This window comes from Cebus imitator, unplaced genomic scaffold, assembly GCF_001604975.1.
Source record: "Cebus imitator isolate Cc_AM_T3 unplaced genomic scaffold, Cebus_imitator-1.0 Scaffold152, whole genome shotgun sequence".
NCBI lineage: Eukaryota > Metazoa > Chordata > Mammalia > Primates > Cebidae > Cebus > Cebus imitator.
The window spans coordinates 4116086-4136851 of record NW_016107467.1 but is presented as its reverse complement, the minus strand read 5'-3'; the positions used below and the strand labels follow the sequence as shown (position 1 = coordinate 4136851).

The 20766-nt window shown below is 33.8% G+C and overlaps 1 protein-coding gene across 7 annotated transcripts in view; it reads right to left on the bottom strand.

Annotated features, from left to right (window-relative positions):
• Window positions 1-20766, bottom strand: part of CHL1 (cell adhesion molecule L1 like) — a 203184-nt gene that overhangs the window by 78982 nt on the left and 103436 nt on the right. For all 7 annotated transcript variants that reach the window (XM_037743769.1, XM_037743768.1, XM_017543321.2 and 4 more), the window contains exon 2: window positions 6163-6346. In XM_037743769.1, the coding sequence (XP_037599697.1) occupies window positions 6163-6253 (91 nt within the window). In that variant the 5' untranslated portion in view covers window positions 6254-6346. The remainder of the gene's footprint in view (window positions 1-6162; window positions 6347-20766) is intronic.

The window sequence follows — 20766 nt, the reverse complement described above, 5'->3', positions numbered from 1 at the left end:
TCACTGCCATGATTTCATGGTTTCATATGTGTTCATTCTATTTAAACCCAGAATAATGTAACCATTTTTAAAGCAGAAGAAAAGTTGCTATGTCATCACAACTTTAAAATATCTATTATTAAAATTATTGGTTTCAATTGATGTTAGCATGCATATGCATTTTTACTTAGTTCACTCACTTTGAAAGTTCTTTTTTTAGTCTTCCATGTTTCTATAAACACATTAAAATTAATTTATCACTTTTATATTATTTCTTCTCACTGGTATGCTATAATATTTAATAATTCTATTACTGGACATTAAATTATTATCCATTTTTTTCTTTCCAGGTAGCGTATTTCAATAGGCATTTTGAGTAAATAGATTTTTCCTTTATTGAATTAATGATTTATGATAAATTTTCAGGCATGGACACAAATGGTAATGACTCTAGGTAAATGTAAATATTATTTCACCACAGGATATATATGCAGATAACAAAAATAGAGTGGTTCTCTATATTTTTGCCACCCCTGAATGCTAGCATTTTAAAATAATAAAAACAGTTTATAATTTATTACAAAGGAAAAGATAAATTATTCTCTTTATTTTAATTTTCCTTTTTTTGTTAATAAAGTTTCTTTCATGGGCTTGTTTAGTGTTTATCTTTTATTTATAAGTTTTCATTTTATAACTTTTTCACACTTATCTATTGGGAGTTTGTGTTGTTTTGTTTCATTTCCTTAGAGAATTCAATTGAGTGATAACCATTATTATAAAATAATGGCTAATGCATAATGTGTCCTTTTGTTTTTGATAGATTCTTTTTCTTTTTTTTTTTTTTTAAAGGCAGGGTCTTATTCTATTGCTAGGTTGGAGCGTTAATGGATTCTTCTTATTCAAATATCCTCTCATCTTGTGACAAACTCTGTTAGTGTTTGATAAGTTAAATAATTTATGAGACAAATACAATTTTAACAATTTTAAAATTATATTTTAAGTTCTGGGGTTCATGTGCAGATCGTGCAGGTTTGTTACATAGGTATACATGTGCCATGGTGGGTTGCTGCATCCATCTCCCTGTCATCTACATTAGGTATTTCTCCTAATATTATCCTTCCCCAATCCCCCCACCCCCTGCTATGCCTCCTCTAGCCCCCATGCAGCCAACAAACATATGAAAAAATGCTGATCATCACCGGTCATTAGAGAAATGCAAATCAAAACCACATTGACAAATACAATTTTAAAAAGTAGGAAGTGGGTCACACTTGGTGCTTCACACCTGTAATTCCAACATTTTGGAAGGCTGAGGTGGGAGGATCGCTTAGGTCCAGGAGTTCAAGAGCAACCTGGGTAACATAGGGAGACTCTACAAAAAATTTAAAAATTAGCTGGACTAATTTCGAACCCAGGAGGTTGAGGCTGTTGTGAGCTGTGATTGAGCTACTGCACTTGAGTCTGGGTGACAGAGATTCTTTCACAAAAGTTAAAAAAAAAAGTAGGAAGTGACTTTGCCTCTCACCTAGTAGAGAGCGAGATTACATTTCTGAGAACTGCAACTATAAAATAGATTTACTAATGCTGGAAATACAATTTGGATTAAGTTTTGGAATAAAACACAGGTCATGATGTGTGTAAAGATCTACTGCTGTTGAGCACCCAATATTTTTCAAAAGGAGACATCCAAGTTTTAGTACAGTTCTTAGAATCTCTAATAAAAGGACAGGGTTGGTTCATAAGGAAATACTAACTGTTCAGCAGCAGGGACCTAAGTTTGGCAAATAAAGTATGAGAAAAGCAATTTGCAGACAGACACAGAGCCTAACTTACATAAGTACTATTCTACAGTAGAGTCTCAAATGGGATCTTAAAACTTGTGACATTGGATGAGGCCTTCAACCACTCTCTGCTTTCTCATTGGTAATATTAAGGATTTAGCCTAAATTGTTCTCAAATTTGTTGGTCTCAGGACTCCTTTGCATTCTTACAAATTGTAAGACATCTCAAGGAGCTTTTGTTCATGTGGACTATAGCTAACAATATTTACTATAATAGGAATAAAAACTGAAAGTCTTTCAAAATATTATGAATTTATTTAAAATAATTCTGTGTTAAAATAAAATACATATTTATGAAAACCATTAAATATAATGAGAAGAGTGGCATTATTTTATGTTATTTCAAATCTCTGTAATTTCTTTTCTTTTTTGTCTTAATTATTTGAGCTGGGGTCTCACTCCCTTGTCTAGGCTGGAGTGTAGTGGCAGGATCATTGCTCACTGCAGCCTAGAAATCCCAAGCTTAAGTAATCCTCCCACCTCAGCCTTATGAGTAGATAGAAATGCAGGCGAGCATCATCGTGCCCAGCTCTCTGTAATTTCTTGAGAAGACAGATGGATTCTTATATCTGCTTTTGCATTCCATCTGTTGCAATATTGATTTGTTCAAAGATATAAAGAAAATTCAGCCTTACACAGATAATCTAGTTAAAAAATGATGGGAAATTTTATAGTCCTTTCTGATATTCTTTTTAGTTAGAATAGCAAAACTCAACAAGTGGTAGTTTTTTAAATGTTCATTGCAATATGGAATCTAAAACTTATCAATCAACTTTTCATTGTTCTATAACATTAAACCATTTACTTTTTTTTTTTAACTCATGAATGATTTTGTAACATCATGCAGTTTTCATTTGGAAAAAATATTGGTTTACTGTTTTGTGTCTTCCAAATATTGAGGCACTTCATTATACAATATCAAAAATTGACCCTCCTTAGTATTGTCACCCATCTAATCAGCAGTATGAAATGTCAAGAAGCTCTCAAGCTTACAGTGGACAATATATGTCCTCCACAATTCTAATTTTTTCTGGCACTTACAATTTATCAATGACAATATATATGGTCAGCTGTTTATCTTGAAGTGAATGGATTCACTTGGTTCACTTTCAAAATATCTGACCTATATCTGAGCAACCATAATTTGTCAGTCATAACTTTAAAGTAAAGTTGGTGTCCAGCTAGGGACTCAAGTAACGATGCAATCAAGAAACAGAGATCATGATAAAATTTTGATACATAGCAAAATTATTTTATATCTACTTCCCTTTCATTACAATATTAGAATATATGTATTCCAGAGTAGAGAATTAATAATATTCATAAATTTTAAGTGCTTCAACAGTTGTAATCTTAAGCAAAATTGTTTTTGTTTTGCTTTGCTTCGGGAATTTTTAACTTTGAGTGTTTGGACATTAAGTATCATGACTACCAGAGTGTGATGCTAATGCCAAGCTGGAATGTAGTGGCATGATCATGGCTCACTGCAGCCTCAACCTCTGGGACTCAAATGATCCTACTGCCTCAGCCTCCCAAGTAGCTGAGACTACAGGTGTGAGCAACCACACCCAGCTAATTTATTTTTTATTTTAGAGATGATGTCTTATTACATTGCCCAAGCTGGTCTTGAACTCCTGGCTTCAAGCCTCCAAAGCACCATAATTACAGGCATGAGCCATCACGCCCAGTCCCCATTAATTTTGTATCATCAGAGCCAATGACAACACAGTGAAAATGAAAAAATGGCATCTTAGGTTTATTATTAAAACAGTTTGATCTCACAGATCATCTGTATGTATTTCTGGGACCCCAAGAATTGTGCAAACCACATTTTCAGCATTGACAGCCAGCCTAGAATAAAAACTAAATGCCTTTCCAAATTCGAAAATTTTTTTCTATTTAAAAAATTTTTCACTGTTGCCTATAAATCTGTAAGTTTTACTAACTTACTGATATTAGTTCAAGTTCAGTGTTTATCAACTAGATATTCATAAATCAACATGCAAAATATCTGTATTTTCATTCACATTTACTTTGTTTCTGATTACTATTATTTCTGTGTAGAGCAGGACTTAAGCTTATTGCAAATTCACATGATTTAAATTTTATTGCAGTTATAAACGGTGAGGGACGATATACAATGGCCACAGTCCCTTAGATATCAGCTAATAACTTGTGAACAACGTGTTTATTAGAACATTATTCTTTACTAAATTTGCTAAGGTTGTAAAGGCTCAGCAATAACTAATTATTTGGGGAATGGAGCTAATAACCTTTGGGTGTTTATAAGAATATATATTCTACATTATAAATCCCTTCCTCTATAATTAAGCCAATTATAGCGATGCCAAACTCCTTGACATTCAAATTGGATACCTGTCTTAGTTGCATTTCCTTGTGAGTGCTCTAGAGCCCTCAAATAAGTGAATAATATTCAGATGTTCTGAAAACATGTCATTAATATTTTATAACAATTGTTGTCTAAGGACATTACAGCCTGAAAATGCATAAGTAACTGAGACAGCCAGAATAAAAATGTGTGCCAGGAATTAATATAAAATTTCACATCCTTCACCACTGACAAAGTGAGAAATGATGAAGAATAAATGTGTATGCCTGAGATTACGGTCAGGAATCTGAATCAGGAATCTTAGTGGCATCTTTTTTGCTACTGGGGAGACAATGTGAAATTATTAATCTTTTCCCACAGAATCACCAAGAAGCTTGCTCTTAACTTGCTACTGCATACTCAAACCAAAAGAATTCACTAAAAATGAAGGTATTTTAGCCTCCTTACCAGAATTTCTACAAAAAGACTGGTCGGTGATGAAATATAATATACTGTATAGGCTGAAATATTTCAGCCAAATGTAAAGCAAGCTTTAAGTCTATCTATTTGTAGGTCAGGTAGATCTCAAATGGAAATATCAAAACAGAGCTTACTTATCTGTTAGGAACAATAGAGAAGGGATTTTCTAGCTGGGGGATGGAACTACAATTGCAGTGCTTTCCAAAGTGTATAATATAAAAATAGCTACAGCAAGTAATGTAAGGTGGCCTTTAGAATAGTTTTTAAATACATTATATATAGTCAGAGAGGTATGTCCATTTCTATTCACATTCAGTCTTTCTGAGTACTTCAAAAGCAAAGTTATAGTTCAGTGTCAACACTTTTCTAACATTTATTAAATGTTATGAGGTCATGACTTTCTTTAGAATTCTGAAGATCCACAAATATCATCTGAAATGCTAAGATTTTAATAACCAATACCTCTAATATAATAACTATTCAAATTATATGCAGAATAGACGATAGAGATTATTCCTGAACTACATGGATAAAAATGTCTTACTAACCTCTCAAGGGTCTTTTAGATCCCATATGCATGTAATGCAAGAAAAACTTAAAAGATCCCCACATGACAGACTTAATATACTATTATATAAATTCTATTGCAGATTTTTAAAGTTTTGATTTGTTTTAGAGACAAAGTCTCACTATATTGCCCAGGTTGGCATGCAATGTCTATTCACAGGTGTGATCACTGAACACTGTAGTCTTGAACTCCTGGGTTCAGACAATCCTCCTGCCTCAGACTCCTAAATAGCTGGGACTACAGGCATGTGTCACCATGTCCTGCTGATGTTTACATACTTTAAAAAAACAAAACAAAACTATTTATTACCATGACTTGTTCAAACTGATTTATAATGGTTAAAAATCTGCATACATTTTACGAACATGTGTTAAAATATATATTTATATATTTCCATGATACTACTATCTAACCTCTTAATATGAATTCACACTATATAATGCTCTAGATTTTGAGAGTTGGTATCGTCTTATACTTTTACTTGTAAAATGGCTTATTATTCATTGTTTTCATTCTTAAATATAATCATTTTGAAAAATAATACAAAGTTTATCAAATGCCTTTTTGTCATAATTGGTTGAATGCCAGTAATTTTTGAATCCTGATTAACTTTTTATAAGTATATAAAATTAACTTTTTTAAGTTTATAAAAGTGAAGTTGTTGGTAATATTGCAGATAATCCTAGACATATGGAAAAATACTACCTTATCTATAGGTTATATTTCTTGGTATGTTCTAAGTTTGTATAAGGAACTAAAAGCTTGGGCTTCAAAATAAATACAGCAGTCATGTATCAGCCACCCACAAAATGAAAAAAAAATAGATATAAACTGTGATGACAGATTGCTGGAGAATATATAGAAATATGGTAGAAAAGTCATCCTCAATCTGTTAAGTAGTCTACTTAAAAGTCAAAATGCAAATATAAAATTCCATTAATAGGCATTGAATTCTGTCACTTTACCTGAGGGTGGTATTTCAATTGCTGTTGAGAATTTTAACAGGAAGAAAATTAGAGATAGAATTACTCCTCTTCTAGGTAAAAGTGTTTCCATTGCTCTTCAGGAAGGAGACAACCCAGGAAGAACGAAAATCTTAATGTCTCCTCTTACTTTGGTTTAAAGCTGAGAGTTTAGTTAACCTGGAAACTAAAGAAAACAAACAGAATAAGGTATTAATTCATAAACTCTAAAATGTCAACATAACAGAAATTAAATACACTTTTCTTTTGGTGTGGAACTTTGTTTCTTCTTTTTAAAACTGTTCTCTAATAACTTCACATGAATAAAATTAGTTTTTCCTCTTCATATGTGAAATAAAGGACAGTGAATATATACTCTATTGAAAACCATAAACTATTCAAATAAATCGTATTTGTAAGTCAGAGGAAGTTTTACTTGGAAGGTATGATATTACACATATGAGTGGTTTTTCTTTTTTATTCTCAGTTGTTATTTTAGTTTCCAGAGATACCTATGCAAGTTTGTTACATAGGTAAATTGAGTGCCACTGAGGCTTGGTGTATACATGATTTCATCACTCAGGTAATGAGCATAGCACCCGATAGGTAGTTTTTCAATCCTCACTCCTTCTCAATACCCCCCATCTAGTAGCCCCAGTGTCTATTATTCTCATCTTTATGTCCATATGTATTTAAGGTTTAGCTTCCACTTCAAAATGAGAACATCCAGTATTTGGTTTTCTGGTTCTGTATTAATTTGCTTAGAATAATGATCTCCAGGTATATTCATGTTGCTGCAAAGGACACAATTTTGTTCTTTTTATAGTTGTGTAGTATTTCATGGTGTATATGACTAATGAGTGTTAATGACTAAGAGAATAACTTCATTTAGTTAATTTTATTTAAAAGGTGTTTTTTTCACACTATTCTTTATGTTAGATATCTACTCCCATTTGAGTCATTATTAAGGATCACAAATATACATCATTGATATTTCTGGTGAAATAGTTCCAGCAAGATAGAGGAAAGAAAAAATGAAGAACAAATAAAGATCAGCCATTTTAACTGAAATTTACAAATGTGAGTTTGGCTCAAGCAGAAGACAAAGGCATAAGAGGCTTCTCATTTAAACAGAATATTTATTCATTCAAAAGTTTACAGAAATAGAATAAGAATTAAGGTTTTAATTTTCTTTTACTTCCTTTTACAATTTCATTTTTTTCTGAAACATTATGATAATAGACCTCTAAACATTGTTTATACATTATCCATCAAGTTTCTTGAAAGCGATAATATAACAATTTGCTCCAAAATGAGATAATTAGCCTTTCAGGTGTGTAATTTTCTTTTGTTTTCTAAAAATCAATTACTCTTTTTGTTCACAAGAGATTATGCTCCTGAATCTTTGGTATATATGTACAGATTAGTAAAATTTAACTAATGGCTGCTGTTTTATTTTATAATTTTAGGACTCTTAAGAGACAGCAATCCCATTTATGTTTGACTTTGAGAACAAAATTTAATCATAATAGAAAACACTACCCTTCACCCTCCAAAAATGTGAATCTTTGTCCTGAATTAGAGAAATGTCATTTCTCTACTCTGCCTGACCTCAATTGACCCATCTATAAAATGGGAATTGGAAAAAATTATCCTTGTGTGCTTCAGAATATTTTCTAATGACAGATAACTTACACTGGTAATTTAACTCATACTGGTAAATTTAACACATATTTTCAAATGTGTCACTATGTTAATCGACACTGCTTTTCTGTTGAAAAGTGTTATCCTAATCAACAAAGTAAAACATGGAAAAATGGTTTCATTATAAAAAGCAGAACACTGCCTTAACTACAAAAACCGAGTTCTAGATATTTGCACAAAGTTGGGAGACATTAAATCATGTAGCTATTATTAATATGAAAATGTGGAGGAAACTATCAATGCCCTGTTTTTTGAATTTTCTTTTTCCTGTTTTTACTGAAACAGTCTGGTAATAGTCATTTAAATTCATTGTTTATTATATATCAGTATTTACTTGAAATTTAGTTATTGTTTAATATTCAGTTCCATTAATATTCAATCCTGACTGCTTTAAGGGTATCTAGGATATGAGTTTAATGAGTTGCTTTTTGTTTGTAAGTATCAAGACTTTCAAAAGTATAATGCTACTAGGAGATCGTATTTCTAGATTAATATTTCATATCATCTCACCCTGAAATAGGGAACAAGAATAACTAGATAGCTAAGTAAGTGAGAACAGTCTCAATTCCTATCAATCTCCTGATTTAGAGTAGCAAGTTCAATGGTCTCTAATTGTTAAAGTAGCTTCTAGATACTAATTATTCAGTGATGATGATCTGATTTTTTGAATTTTAATAGTCTTAAGTGCATGGTCTTGACCCAAGAAATTCTCTCCCATAAAAGGATGCCACAGTGAACCCCTGCCTTAAAATAAGACTATATATTGAGATATACCAAATATTGATGACATCATCACTTTCTAGAATATGAATAATGACTAATTCTATATATGACCTTACCCTCTATAGGAATTAGCTTCAATTTACCTGAAATTTGTATGCTCACAGGCTATAACATAAAAATTATTAGAAGTTTAAATGTGTTGACCCTTTGCAAGCAAGACACCATTAGCTGATGATGAAAGCTCTGAAATAGCTTACAGATTGAAAAGGGAAAGTCAGTTTTAACTTCATTGTCAGAATTCATAAAGGATATGTTGTTTAGGAATTCCATTTTGCAGGAGTAAGATAGCAATAAAATTATATTCCTATTTATCTTTTTTTCTTGAAAGAATAGCATTTAATGCCTCATGCCAGACCTCAGAGATAATAGTAATTGTTGAAACTCAAGACAGAGCTGGCACTAAGACAAGAACTTTTTTAAAAAATTTTTACTTTTTATAAGTACACAATATCTATAGGGTACATGAGATATTTTGACACAGGCATACAATGTGTAATAATTACATCTGGATAATTGGCACATACATCACCTGGAGCATTTATCATTTCTTTGTGTTATAAGCATTCCATTTATACTCTTACTACAATATTTTTGAAGTTTAATCACATGAAACTGATGTCTGATTGCTTATACTAACAACATCAATTCAGATCCACAAAGAAATCAATTAATTTTTATGAATCTTGATAAACTGAGTTAAATCTTCCTACTATCTTAGCTCATCCTTAGGAAAAAAAATCATCCCTGCTAACCACTTCAAAAGAAAATTTTAGGTTGGTGAAAAAATGATTGCTTTTGCCATCAAAAGCCACAATGACTTGCACCAGCTTAATAGATCTCTTAGTGTCACATCATACTGTTACAGGAGTTAAGAAGAAATGACTTAGGCAGATAGTGAGGGTACTAGAGTCCTTGGTAAGGTTTTCCTTTTAAATGAAAAGCAGCACCCAAATCATTTTCTCACAAAAAGCAGCCTGTAAAATCGAGCTGTCGACATAGACCCTGGCAGTTCTTCCAATCATGTTAAAAAATGGGGTTCCATCTTCCCTTCCCTTTGCCAGCCACTATGTACAGTAAGTACCAGACAAGATGGCACCAGTCAACTGGAAAGCCTATTCACATAATAAGATTAAGGTAGGGTTGCCAGCCTTTTCTGTGTGCTATGTAAACATCATACCTGATCGAATCAATCTGTGGGCCCTATGTAAATCAGACACCACCTCCTCAAGTCTGCCTATAAAATATGGTGCATCTGCAGCAGGCCAATCTTTTCCTCTGGGAAGAACTCTCTCTCACTAGAAAGATAGCTGTTTTCCTTTCTCTTTCTTTTGCGTATTAAACTTCCACTCCTAAACTCCTTGTGTGTGTCCATGTTCTATATCTTCTTGGCATGAGGCAACGAACTCCAGGTATTTGGCCCAGACAATGAAGTTGCTTCAACACAATCGAAACTTCCTGACTCCCTATGCTTCTCCAATATGACTAGCGGGATAAGAATTAAGAATATACTGATTTCAAGATATTAGTTTAACATGGACAGGCATGCATACCTCCTAGGACTACTTCCAACACAACAAAAAGAAAATAAAGTTCTTTGCCTCTTCAAAACAAAAGCCTCTAACATATATACATCATGAGTATTACAGTGTGACCACATAGATCTCTCTGATGTTTAAGAGTGCTTCATGGTGGCAAATCTAGAAACAACTTGCTCCCTTAATTTAAATTCATAGTCTTTCTTGAGAAATAGAAAAGAGAGATGACTAAGTCTTTATCCATTCTACTTGGCCTCCCATGTAAGTGCAAAGCTACTGCAACCTGCCGCCTGGTCACGTGACAAAGCGATGTGTAGTGATAGACCATCGGAAAATGAGTATAACCAGGGTTCAAAGCCACCATTACTAGGTGGCCTTGGGCAGTTTACCCAAACTTCTCACTCATCTCTATAAGCTGGTGTAATAGTTGCTGCTATATGTCACACTTATGAGATTTAAGTGAGGTAGTTTCATTAGCACAGGAAAATAAAACTTGCTAATACTAGTGACAGTGATGATCATTGTGTTGATAGTGGTAATGCAGATATAGTCTCTACTAATAATATTCTGATCTGAGGATCACAGTTAACTTGAATGGATTCTATTAGTTTTACAAAGTCATAACAACTTAGAAAATAAAGGCATATTCTCTAAAATATGTAGTGGTGACATGATATTAATTAATTTAAAATAATATCCCCAAAGTGGGAGAGTGTGGTAGACTGATTGCAAAAACTTCTTTGATTCTCTTCCCCTCCTTGTAGTCATACACTCTGTAATATGACTTTACAGCTCCTCCCAAGAAGCTATTTCCTCACTTCTTGAATCTGGCAGGCTTTTAACCCTAGAATGAGTTCTGGTCTAGGCCTCAAGGAGCCTTGCACCCTTTTATTCTTTCTCTCTGTCTCTGAAAACTCTACACAGCTATTAGAAGAACAAGACTGGACTACCCTGTTGGAAGATAAGAGACACTTTGCCCATCATCCTCATCATCTTGGCCAACAGCCAGCCAGCCACTAAATGTAAACTGGGCAGCCACCCTAGATGAGACTGCCTTAGATAAACTGTCAGCAGAATGCGATGCTAGAACCAGCCCGTCAGCCTCAGCCAAGTCTGGCTAAGTTCAGCAGAATCTCCCAAAGAAACAGCAGACTTAGAAACAATAATAAATGTTTCCTTTATTGAATCAGTGTTTTGGGATGGTTTTCAAGGTAGAAATAGCTAATTTAGGTAGAAGAGATAGAATAAACAAATCGATGCAATAATGGATATTGTTGAAGCTGATATATATATATATATATATATGCATGTATATATACATATATATATATATGGAGAGAGAGAGAGAGAATGGGCGGAGGTTATGCTAATCTTTCTATTTGGGGGTGCATTTTAACATTTTCCTAATAGAAATATTTTTAATGTTTATTCAGTTTTTCAAAATTAGAAATAAACAAAATATTTCAAAAGCAGTAAGGAGTTTGTTTAGTAAAAGGTAGACAAAGTCTTGAGAATGCCTACTGGCATACATCTAAAACAAAAATAAAAAACAAACAGAAAAAAGACTTTCTTAAAGCTACCATATTGTCTGCACCTCTTCTGTTGGCACAAGATGAGAAAACGTGGGGTTTCTTTAAACATCACTATGTATGTTCTGTATGTTTAGCATAAGCAACTAATGTAACTCAATGCTTTTTCTTTCTTGGTTTAAGAGTTTGGAAAGTTATCGCCCACCTAAAGGAAATACAAGCCCATTTTATGGTACATACTTATTTAAATCTTGGTGGCTGTTAGTATACACATTGCCTCTACGTTTTTCTTTTATGCTTTGATACTTAATTCATCAACTTTGCATTATGTTTCCATTGGAGACTGTTTAAATTCCATTAATAAAGTATAGAAAGGCAACAATGCATAAAAATGGTTAAGACTAAATTCTCACTTTGAACAGTAATAGATCATTTCACCATTATAAATTGAACACTAAAACAGATTATTTTAAAATTACTTTAAAGATTCAAGGCTATTGTTAATGCATTCTGAATAATAATCATTCCCTAATGATCACTTGTTTTTTTTTTTCACCTAACAGTAATGGTGTCATGTTTACACAAAACCTTTGGCACTATGGTTCTCTAATGGCTCTAACAAACAGTAAATAGTTCAATTTTCCTTTTTGTAAATAATATTATTCAAATTTATATACCGGAATTAAAAAAGGAGTTTTCTATTTTATCTTTTTAGAGGAAAATAGAATCTGACTAGTGTAATAAATGGACAAAAAGCAGCTTAGAAAGGCAGCTGGTTTGACATAGCACATTTTATTTTAGTGATTTTTAAAAATCCTTGACATTTTTTTCTCAGTAATTATTCACAAACAGTTTCAGGTCAAATTTCCAAAAAAGAAAATGTAAAAAGGCAAATTCAAAGAACAAAAGGTGACTCTTATGATCACCACTTAAAAAACTTTTTCATTTCTATGGCAGCAACTACACAAAGCAGAAATGTCAGTGACAGTCCATCTGCCATTTTCATCAACAACATGGAACATATACAGCCAAAAAAAAAGCTATGTTGACAGTCCTCTTCCCTACGAAACAGCATTAAGTTGTTTCAGCTACCATGAATTCCAGAGACTGAAATTAACTTCATGCCTGCAAAATCATTAAACAACATTTTTCTACTCAGGAAGCTTGAAATAGATCAACAGCATTTATTATAGCCAGCAGGAAGAGATATTTTATGACACTGGCATCCAAATTATAGTTTTAAAAATAACTCAATGTATTTGTATAATAGTCTGAGACAGTGCTATAACTTGGAAATGTTTGAATTTTCTTTTCTCTCCATGATAAAGGGTTTAAGAATCACTGAGCCGCATCAAGCAAGATGTCTTATATAAAGCCATTTGACATTTTCGTGATGGAGTGGATGTCACCTTCACTTCTCTCTGACCTCAAGTGTCCCTTTATGAAATTCCTTTTATGTGATTATCAGGCTAGGTTAAACTATTCCCCTGGTTCAGAATCAGGTCTTATGGGGAGGAGATCCAGCACATTTCCATAAGTCTGAAGTGTGATCTGAATCACTCAACGTCTGGAAACTGGTAAGGATAAACACACACAAAAAAATTAAAAGGCTTTTGTTCTATCACCTGCCTGGCTAATACCATAAATCAATTTACAAGTGTCATAAACACATTAATCCTGAAATAACTGTTAATGGCTTTTTACTCTGAAAACAAAGGAAACACTGTACATTACAGCCATATCCATTCAAACACTTTTCATGTCTCATAATACTGCAGTGACAAGACGAAAGAATTGCTTAGAGTGTTAACTCATCATCCCTGCAGAGCTGGCACATTTTGTACACAGTAGATCAAAGAAATGTCAATGCTATTATAAGCAAATTGATTTTATTGGGAAAATGTCAGCTTTAGTTAATAACCATGTGGGATAAACTAATATCATTAATAATATCAAATTATTTAAATACCAAATTACTGTGGTCGAACTCTAACTGAATATAATTGAATATAACCTCTCTCTCTCTATATATATATAGGTTATATATAAACATATATGTACATATATGTTTTTGTTTTCCTACCTATACATCTAAGATTCTTAAAATATAGTACACTGTAATGACATCTAATTCAAATTGTTTCATAGTGGAGACTAAGAAAGAAAATTACAGAAATTCACAGTCATTTGGCTACAGGGATGGAGAATAATCTCAACATTAAGTTATTTTCTGAATTATTTCTCAGAAAACATCTTGTATATCTGTAAAATTCATGTAGCGACTATTTTTCAAATTAAATAGAAATCAATCATAGATGTACTAAAATGCACAAAATGTAAGTGTACAGCTAAGCAAACTTTTTCATATGTAACCACAGCAAACTTTTTCATATGTAATCCAGGTAACCGCTTCTCGCATCTCTTAAGGACTTTTGGTCACTAAAAGCATTCCACCAGCTTCATTCCTAGAGCATCCCACACGGCCAGTTCATAAGAGAGTAAGACCTGTCTGTGTTCCTCCAGCCTTTTGGATCCCAACCAGGGTGGTATTTCTCCTCCAGGAGATATCTGGATTATGTGGGAGCAGATTGGGTTGTCACATGACTGGGGAGTGCTATTGGCATCCAGCCGGCAGGAGCCACGGATCCTAGAAGATCTGCAGTGCTCAGCACAGTCTTGCCCAAGGATGAACCACCCTACCTGAAAAGTGCAAACCCTCATTGTGATGGATACTGATGCTATAGCACGCTGAGGGGAAAAAAAAGTCGTGTGGTCAATAAATTATGGATATGCTATATGCATTACTATTCAAACAGTCACTTTGGAGTACAGTTTGAAGGTTTCCCCCAAAACTAAACAAACTTATATATATAATCCAGCCATTGCACTCCTTGGTTTTTATCTGAAGGAACTGAAAACTTACGTCCATAAAATATTCACACATGGATGTTAACATCTTTTTAAATTTTTGCCAAAACTTGAAAACCAAGATATTCTTTGGTAGGTAAATGGAAAATTAAAGTACTATGTCCAGACAATGGAATATCAGTGGTAAAAAGAAATGAGCTATCAGCTATGAAAAGAAGTGGAGGAAACTTAAAGGCATGTTATATGAACAAGCCAATCTGAAAAGGCTAGGCACTGTATGATTCTAACTATATGACGCTCTGGAAAACAGAAAACTATGGAGAAAGTACAAAGATAAGTGGTTGTCAGGGGTTAAGAGAGGAGGCGGAATGATTTTTACGGCAGTGAAGCTACTTTGTATGTTACTACAATGGTGGACATGTGTCACTATACCTTTGTCAAAACCCATAGTATGTATACACCAAGAGAAATCCTAATGTAAACTACAGATTTGGGTTGTTATTGATTTGTCAATATAGGTTCATCAGTTGTAACAAATGTACTACACTGCTGAGAGTGTTGATACAGGGGAGGCTGTGCATATGCAGAACCAGTAGTATAAGAGAAATTTCTGTGCCTTCTGCTTAATTTTGCTGTGAATCTAAAACAGTAAGAAAAGATAAAATCTTAGAAAGAAAAACTGTAATATGTGAAAGGAAACAATAATAATATATGACAGATTTCTAAGCTATAACAAAAACTCATCTTCAAGAAATATGTTTGTAAATTAAAGAGAGCATCCTCTTAACTCTTTTACAGATTTTCATCACTCACTCCCACCTTGGACATCAAAAATCACAGAAGACTGATAACAGCAGTGGTGCAATCACTCAGTCTTAAACTCCTGGGCCCAAGTGAGCCTTCTGTGTCAGCCCCCTCTAGCAGCTGGGACTTCAGCCACCTGCCACCATATGCAGCTAATTAAAAACATATATATATAGAGAGATTGGTCTCATTATGTTGTCCAGGCTGTTCTCAAACTCCTGGCCTTAAATAGTCCTCCTGCCTGGACCTTCCAAAGTGCTAGCCACTGTGCCCAGCCCATGAAAACTCATTTTTAAAAACTTTCTTTTCTCCATCTCTACTTTTCTCCTGTTATTAAATACTGTTCCCTCTATTTGTCTCCTCTTTATTTATTTCACATATATATCAATGTTGGTCAGTACCATGGCAGGAATTTTCCAAAAGGAAATGAGTTACTTCCAGGTAAGTTAAAAGGTCTTTTCTTTATTTTCTATTAATAGATCAATGACATAAACTACTGTCATTGAGTCTGGAAACTAATGATAAACACTTAACCATAACAAGCAATTTGGAATTTTTTAAAGGATAATATATATAATGTTTAATTCCAACTTATAATTATGTTTAAAATTAGCAAATTAATTAGATAAAAATAGAGCCAAGTACAGTGCCTCATTCTTGTATTCCTAGCACTTTGAGAAGCTGATGCTGGAGGATCACTTAAGGCCAGGTGTTCAAGATCAGCTTGGGCAACATAGTGAGATCCCATCTCTACAAAGATTTTTTTTTTTTTTTTTATTAGGAGGGCATAGGGCATGTGCCTATACTCCCACCTACTCAGGAGGCCAAGGTAGGGGGATCACTTGAGCCCGAGAGTTTCAGGGTAGAGTGAACTATAATCCCGCCTGGGCTACAGAGTGAGGCCATTTCAAAAAAGAAAGGGAGAGGAGAGGGGAGTGGAGGGGAGGAGAGGAGAGGAGAGGAAAGGAAAGGAAAGGAAAGGAAAGAAAAAAGGAAAGGAAAGGAAGAGAGAAGGGAACAGAGGAAAGGAAAAGAGGAAGAAAGAAAAGAAAGGAAGAAAGAAAGGAAGAAAAAGAAAGAGAGGAAGGAAGGTGTAGAGAGAGCAAGGAAGGAAGAAAGGAAGGAAGGAAAGAAGGAACGGAGGGAAGGAGGGATAGAGGGAGGGAGGGAGAAAGAGAGGAAGAGACAAAGGAAGGGAGGGAGGGAGAAAGAAAAAGGTAAAAAATATATACCTAAGTTTCTCTTTCCAACCAGTGCCCAGCAATGGGCATCTCTCTGGACAACTGGCACAAGCACCCTAAGACAGTGGTAAGAGAAAGCCCTGACACAAGAAGCAGAAGTCTGAGCTGGGATGCCCACGGCCAACAATAAGATTTGCCCCTGCCACATTCACACGGTTGTGTGCGAGGAGGTGGTAAGAAATATTGTACTCTGAGGCTGGACATGGGAACATCTGTGGCTGGGAGTGTTGCCTTCGCAAAACAAGGATCATTGATCTTGTCTGCAATGCGACCCACAGCAAGCTGGTCCACACGAAGACCCTGGTGAGGAATTGCTTCCTATTGGTTGGCAGTGCACCTTAACAACAGCAGTACAAGGTCACCATGCACTGTCCAGGGCTGCAAGAAGGGGGCCAGCAGACTCCTGAGGAGGAAGAGATTTTAAACAAAAACAATCCAAAACAAATTCAAAAAATATATAATGAAGGGAAAATGAATGCCCAAAACAGCAGTCTTCTGGAGGAGCAGTCCCAGCAGGGCAAGCTTCTGTCGTGCGTTGCATAAGGATGGGGCCAGCGTGGCTAAGCAGATGGCTATGTGCTAGAGTGCAAGGAGCTAGAGTTCTATCTGAGCCAAATCAAGGCCCAGAGACGCAAACAAATGCTCCTCTTTTCTGTCTTAGCTCATGTAATGATGCTGTTTATTGTTCTATTACATATATGTATATATATACACATATATGTTCTATAATATGGACGTTGTTATATATTATTATAACATATATGTGTTCTATAATACAGATTTTTATCTATCTATCTCCCTAAATTTTGGATGGGTTTAATCTACTTTTCCACTTTTCTGTGTTAATCAAATTGTTCAAGTGGATATCAGTAGTGAACATGCTACTTATAAAACTAAAATAAACAAGGGTTCACAATTTGTTTTTGCACCTGCCTTGTCCACATATTTGTAGGAGATTGTACATTTTCGGAGGCAGTTGCCAGATCCTACTTATTCTTTTTGTGCTTGCCTAGAATATAGGAGATACTGATAATAAATCTTTCTGAATGATTTTCATACATACGTCCACTAAAGAATATACTCCACATAAATATAGACTGTTTATAAAATTCTGAATTCCTTTTACGTTCTCATTCATCCAAAGACAACTCAGAAATTAAACTTCCTGAAATACTCATTAAGTAAATATGGATTTGAATGTAAAACACTGAGCTAAACATTGCTGGGCTTGTCATAGTGATTCCATAAAGGCTAATTGAACTTTAAATGAATATCATTTGATCGCATTCATTTTAACAGTGTCTACTTAAGGCCAACAATATTCATAGGTTTTAGTGGTTCTTACAAGTGCCAACAAAAACAAATCATTAACTTTTCTGAAATTTACAGTAAAATACTTTAGCATAGGCTGTGTGATAATGTAGAGGCTACTGAATTTTAATCTACCCCATAAGTATAGTCACTTAATATCCAAACGGTCTTAATCAAAACTCTTCTAAATCTCTAGTCAAATGTAGCAGCACTGGCTACTATATATACTTCAGGAATCTCTATTTTGTAAAGTTTGCTAAGTGCATAAGTATAGCTTAATCACCATAGCGGATGTTAGCAGAATGTTCCATAAAAAAACAAAACAAAACAAGACAAAACAAAAAAAAAAGAAAACAAGCAGTGTTCTATATACTTGTAGATTTGCTAGAAATGTTTGCTCAGACACGAGCACCCTTTTGTGAGTAGGATATTAAAAAATCAAGGGAGCCCCACAGCCTACAGACAATTTCATTGCACTCCAGGCTTAGGGTTTCATTCATTTTGCAATGAGTGTTTTTTTCTTTTCCTATGACTCCATTTGAAAAGGTAGCTGAATCCTGCAGCTAGAATATCATCTCATCTGCCTTTAGTGAAGCTTTCTTGCAGATTTCTGTCACAATGCCTCAAAGGTTTAACAGCTGGGACTCCATCAAGCTGACAGGATACAGAGTGTAATTCTGTGATGTGTGTGTTTGTGTGTGTGTGTATGCATGCTTGTGCATATGGGTAAACATACTTATGAGCACATGTGTACATTTGAGGTTAAGAAATATTTGTTTGCCTGGATAATTTCATCCTGAGACTGCCCTTGTCACATAGCATCTGGTAGCCAGGTTATAAGAGAAAACTAAAACCCTCATTTTTTTTCTAGGACTTGGAAACTATCCATACCTACAAAAGTAACCTAATGACAAAAAATTAGATCAGGATGTAAATATGAAGAAACTACTATCTGCTGTAAACTTTCTATATGGAAGCATTGTCAGAAATATACTCTTATAAATTTGAGTAAGTTATACACCGTTAGCCTTAATCTAAGGCCATTTCTAAGGTTGTATTTAAAGCATGAATTTCAAAAATTGGTACTTGAATATGATTTTATTTTTCTTTGCTCATCCAAAGGATCTTATAGTGACTGGGATGGTCATCATAATTATGAACTGCTAGTGAACATTAAGCACTTGAATATGACATTAATAGATTCAGAGATGAAAAGGCTGCATGATTAAGACAAATAGTTCATGGTTTGGGATATTACACCTCTGATTTTTTTTTATCTCTGTACTGTTTTATAACTGTTCATTTTTTTTTTTTGCATTGTTTCTGTTTTCATTCCTGCATTTTTTTTTCCATTTTCTGAGGCAAATTTTTTGGTTACAAATAATTCATTGGTTGATAAATGCTAAAGACCAAATAGTGATACAAAAAGCTTTAGAAACATCCCTCTTGTCAATTCAAAACTTTCAAGTGGAATATAACAAAGCACACCAGTTATGATGAGAGAGATTTGGGGCATACAAAGAAAATAATATTTATGCATAATCACATCCCAGAGGTTGTTTAAGTGGGATATTTTTATTCAAATTTACAAAAAAAGGTATAGGTATTTTTGTTACAAATAGTTTAATAAATATATCCCTGCTTTGGATACGTTGGCAGAAATTTTAATCTTCTCGTTGTACACATCATTAAAAGTAAACCTATTGCATTCAAGCCATAAGATACAAAGTATGATTTCTAGATACTTACGATAAATTTATAAGAAACTTATAATTTCCTTTGGCTCATCTTCTGCTCTGATGATGGCATTAGAGCTGACAACATTGATCGATCGTTCCCCTGTGCTTTTATGAGAAAAATTAATGCCAAATCCTGGGCCAATGACCTAGATCTCTAAACCCTTCATATCTTGTCCTCATTTTCCATGAATAAAGAATAAGAACAGGAAGGCAATATCAGCTTATATGTCATTTTTGAACTGATTACCTTCTTCATTTGCATGATAATCAGTTAGATCCAACTTTCTGGATATAGTGTGGAACTTGCTTAAATACACATGTTTAATAGTCTTATGTGTTTTGATTCCAATATTGATAATATTTCTAAGAATTACTCAGTTTTTGCCATCACATACCATTTTAAATTAATTTGTTTTTACTTATTTTACAATAAAATATATTATTATTGTATCAGAAAATAATGGCAAAGGAAAAGTATTCAATAAAAAAGTTGAAGCTTGTACAGCCCCCTTCTCTCCATACCTGCCAGACAACATTTAACTTCCAGACATTTATATTTATTTATATATATGTATATTTAAATTATATATAATGTATAGTATGCATTATATGTTATATAAATTGTATCATATATCTATTATTTTTTTGTTAAGTGAAAAAGGCAAGTTATAGAGTGTTATCTGTGGAATAAACAGGGAAAGACTATGGGCTTTTCCCAGAAAAATCACAAGTTTAGACTAGACACTTGAAATTCAGTTTAGCAAAAGGATTACAGAAGGAAAAACTGTGAAAGGCCTTAAACTTCTTTAACTATAATGTTATAATTAGGGCACAGGTCACTATCAGTAATGTGAATGTTCTTAATTATGTCAACATTCCTAACTTTAATTCATTTATTGTATATATTTTGTATTTTTAAGCATTCACTCTATTCTAGAACAACTTTCTTTCGGATTACATTTTTTGTGATTCCAAAGATAATACCATGGTCATTGAAATATACTGGGTGACTGGCAGGTGACAAAGACAAAGTGCTCTGTAAATATTTTGATAAAACATGAAAATAACTAAAAGTGACTTTTAGCCATAGTAA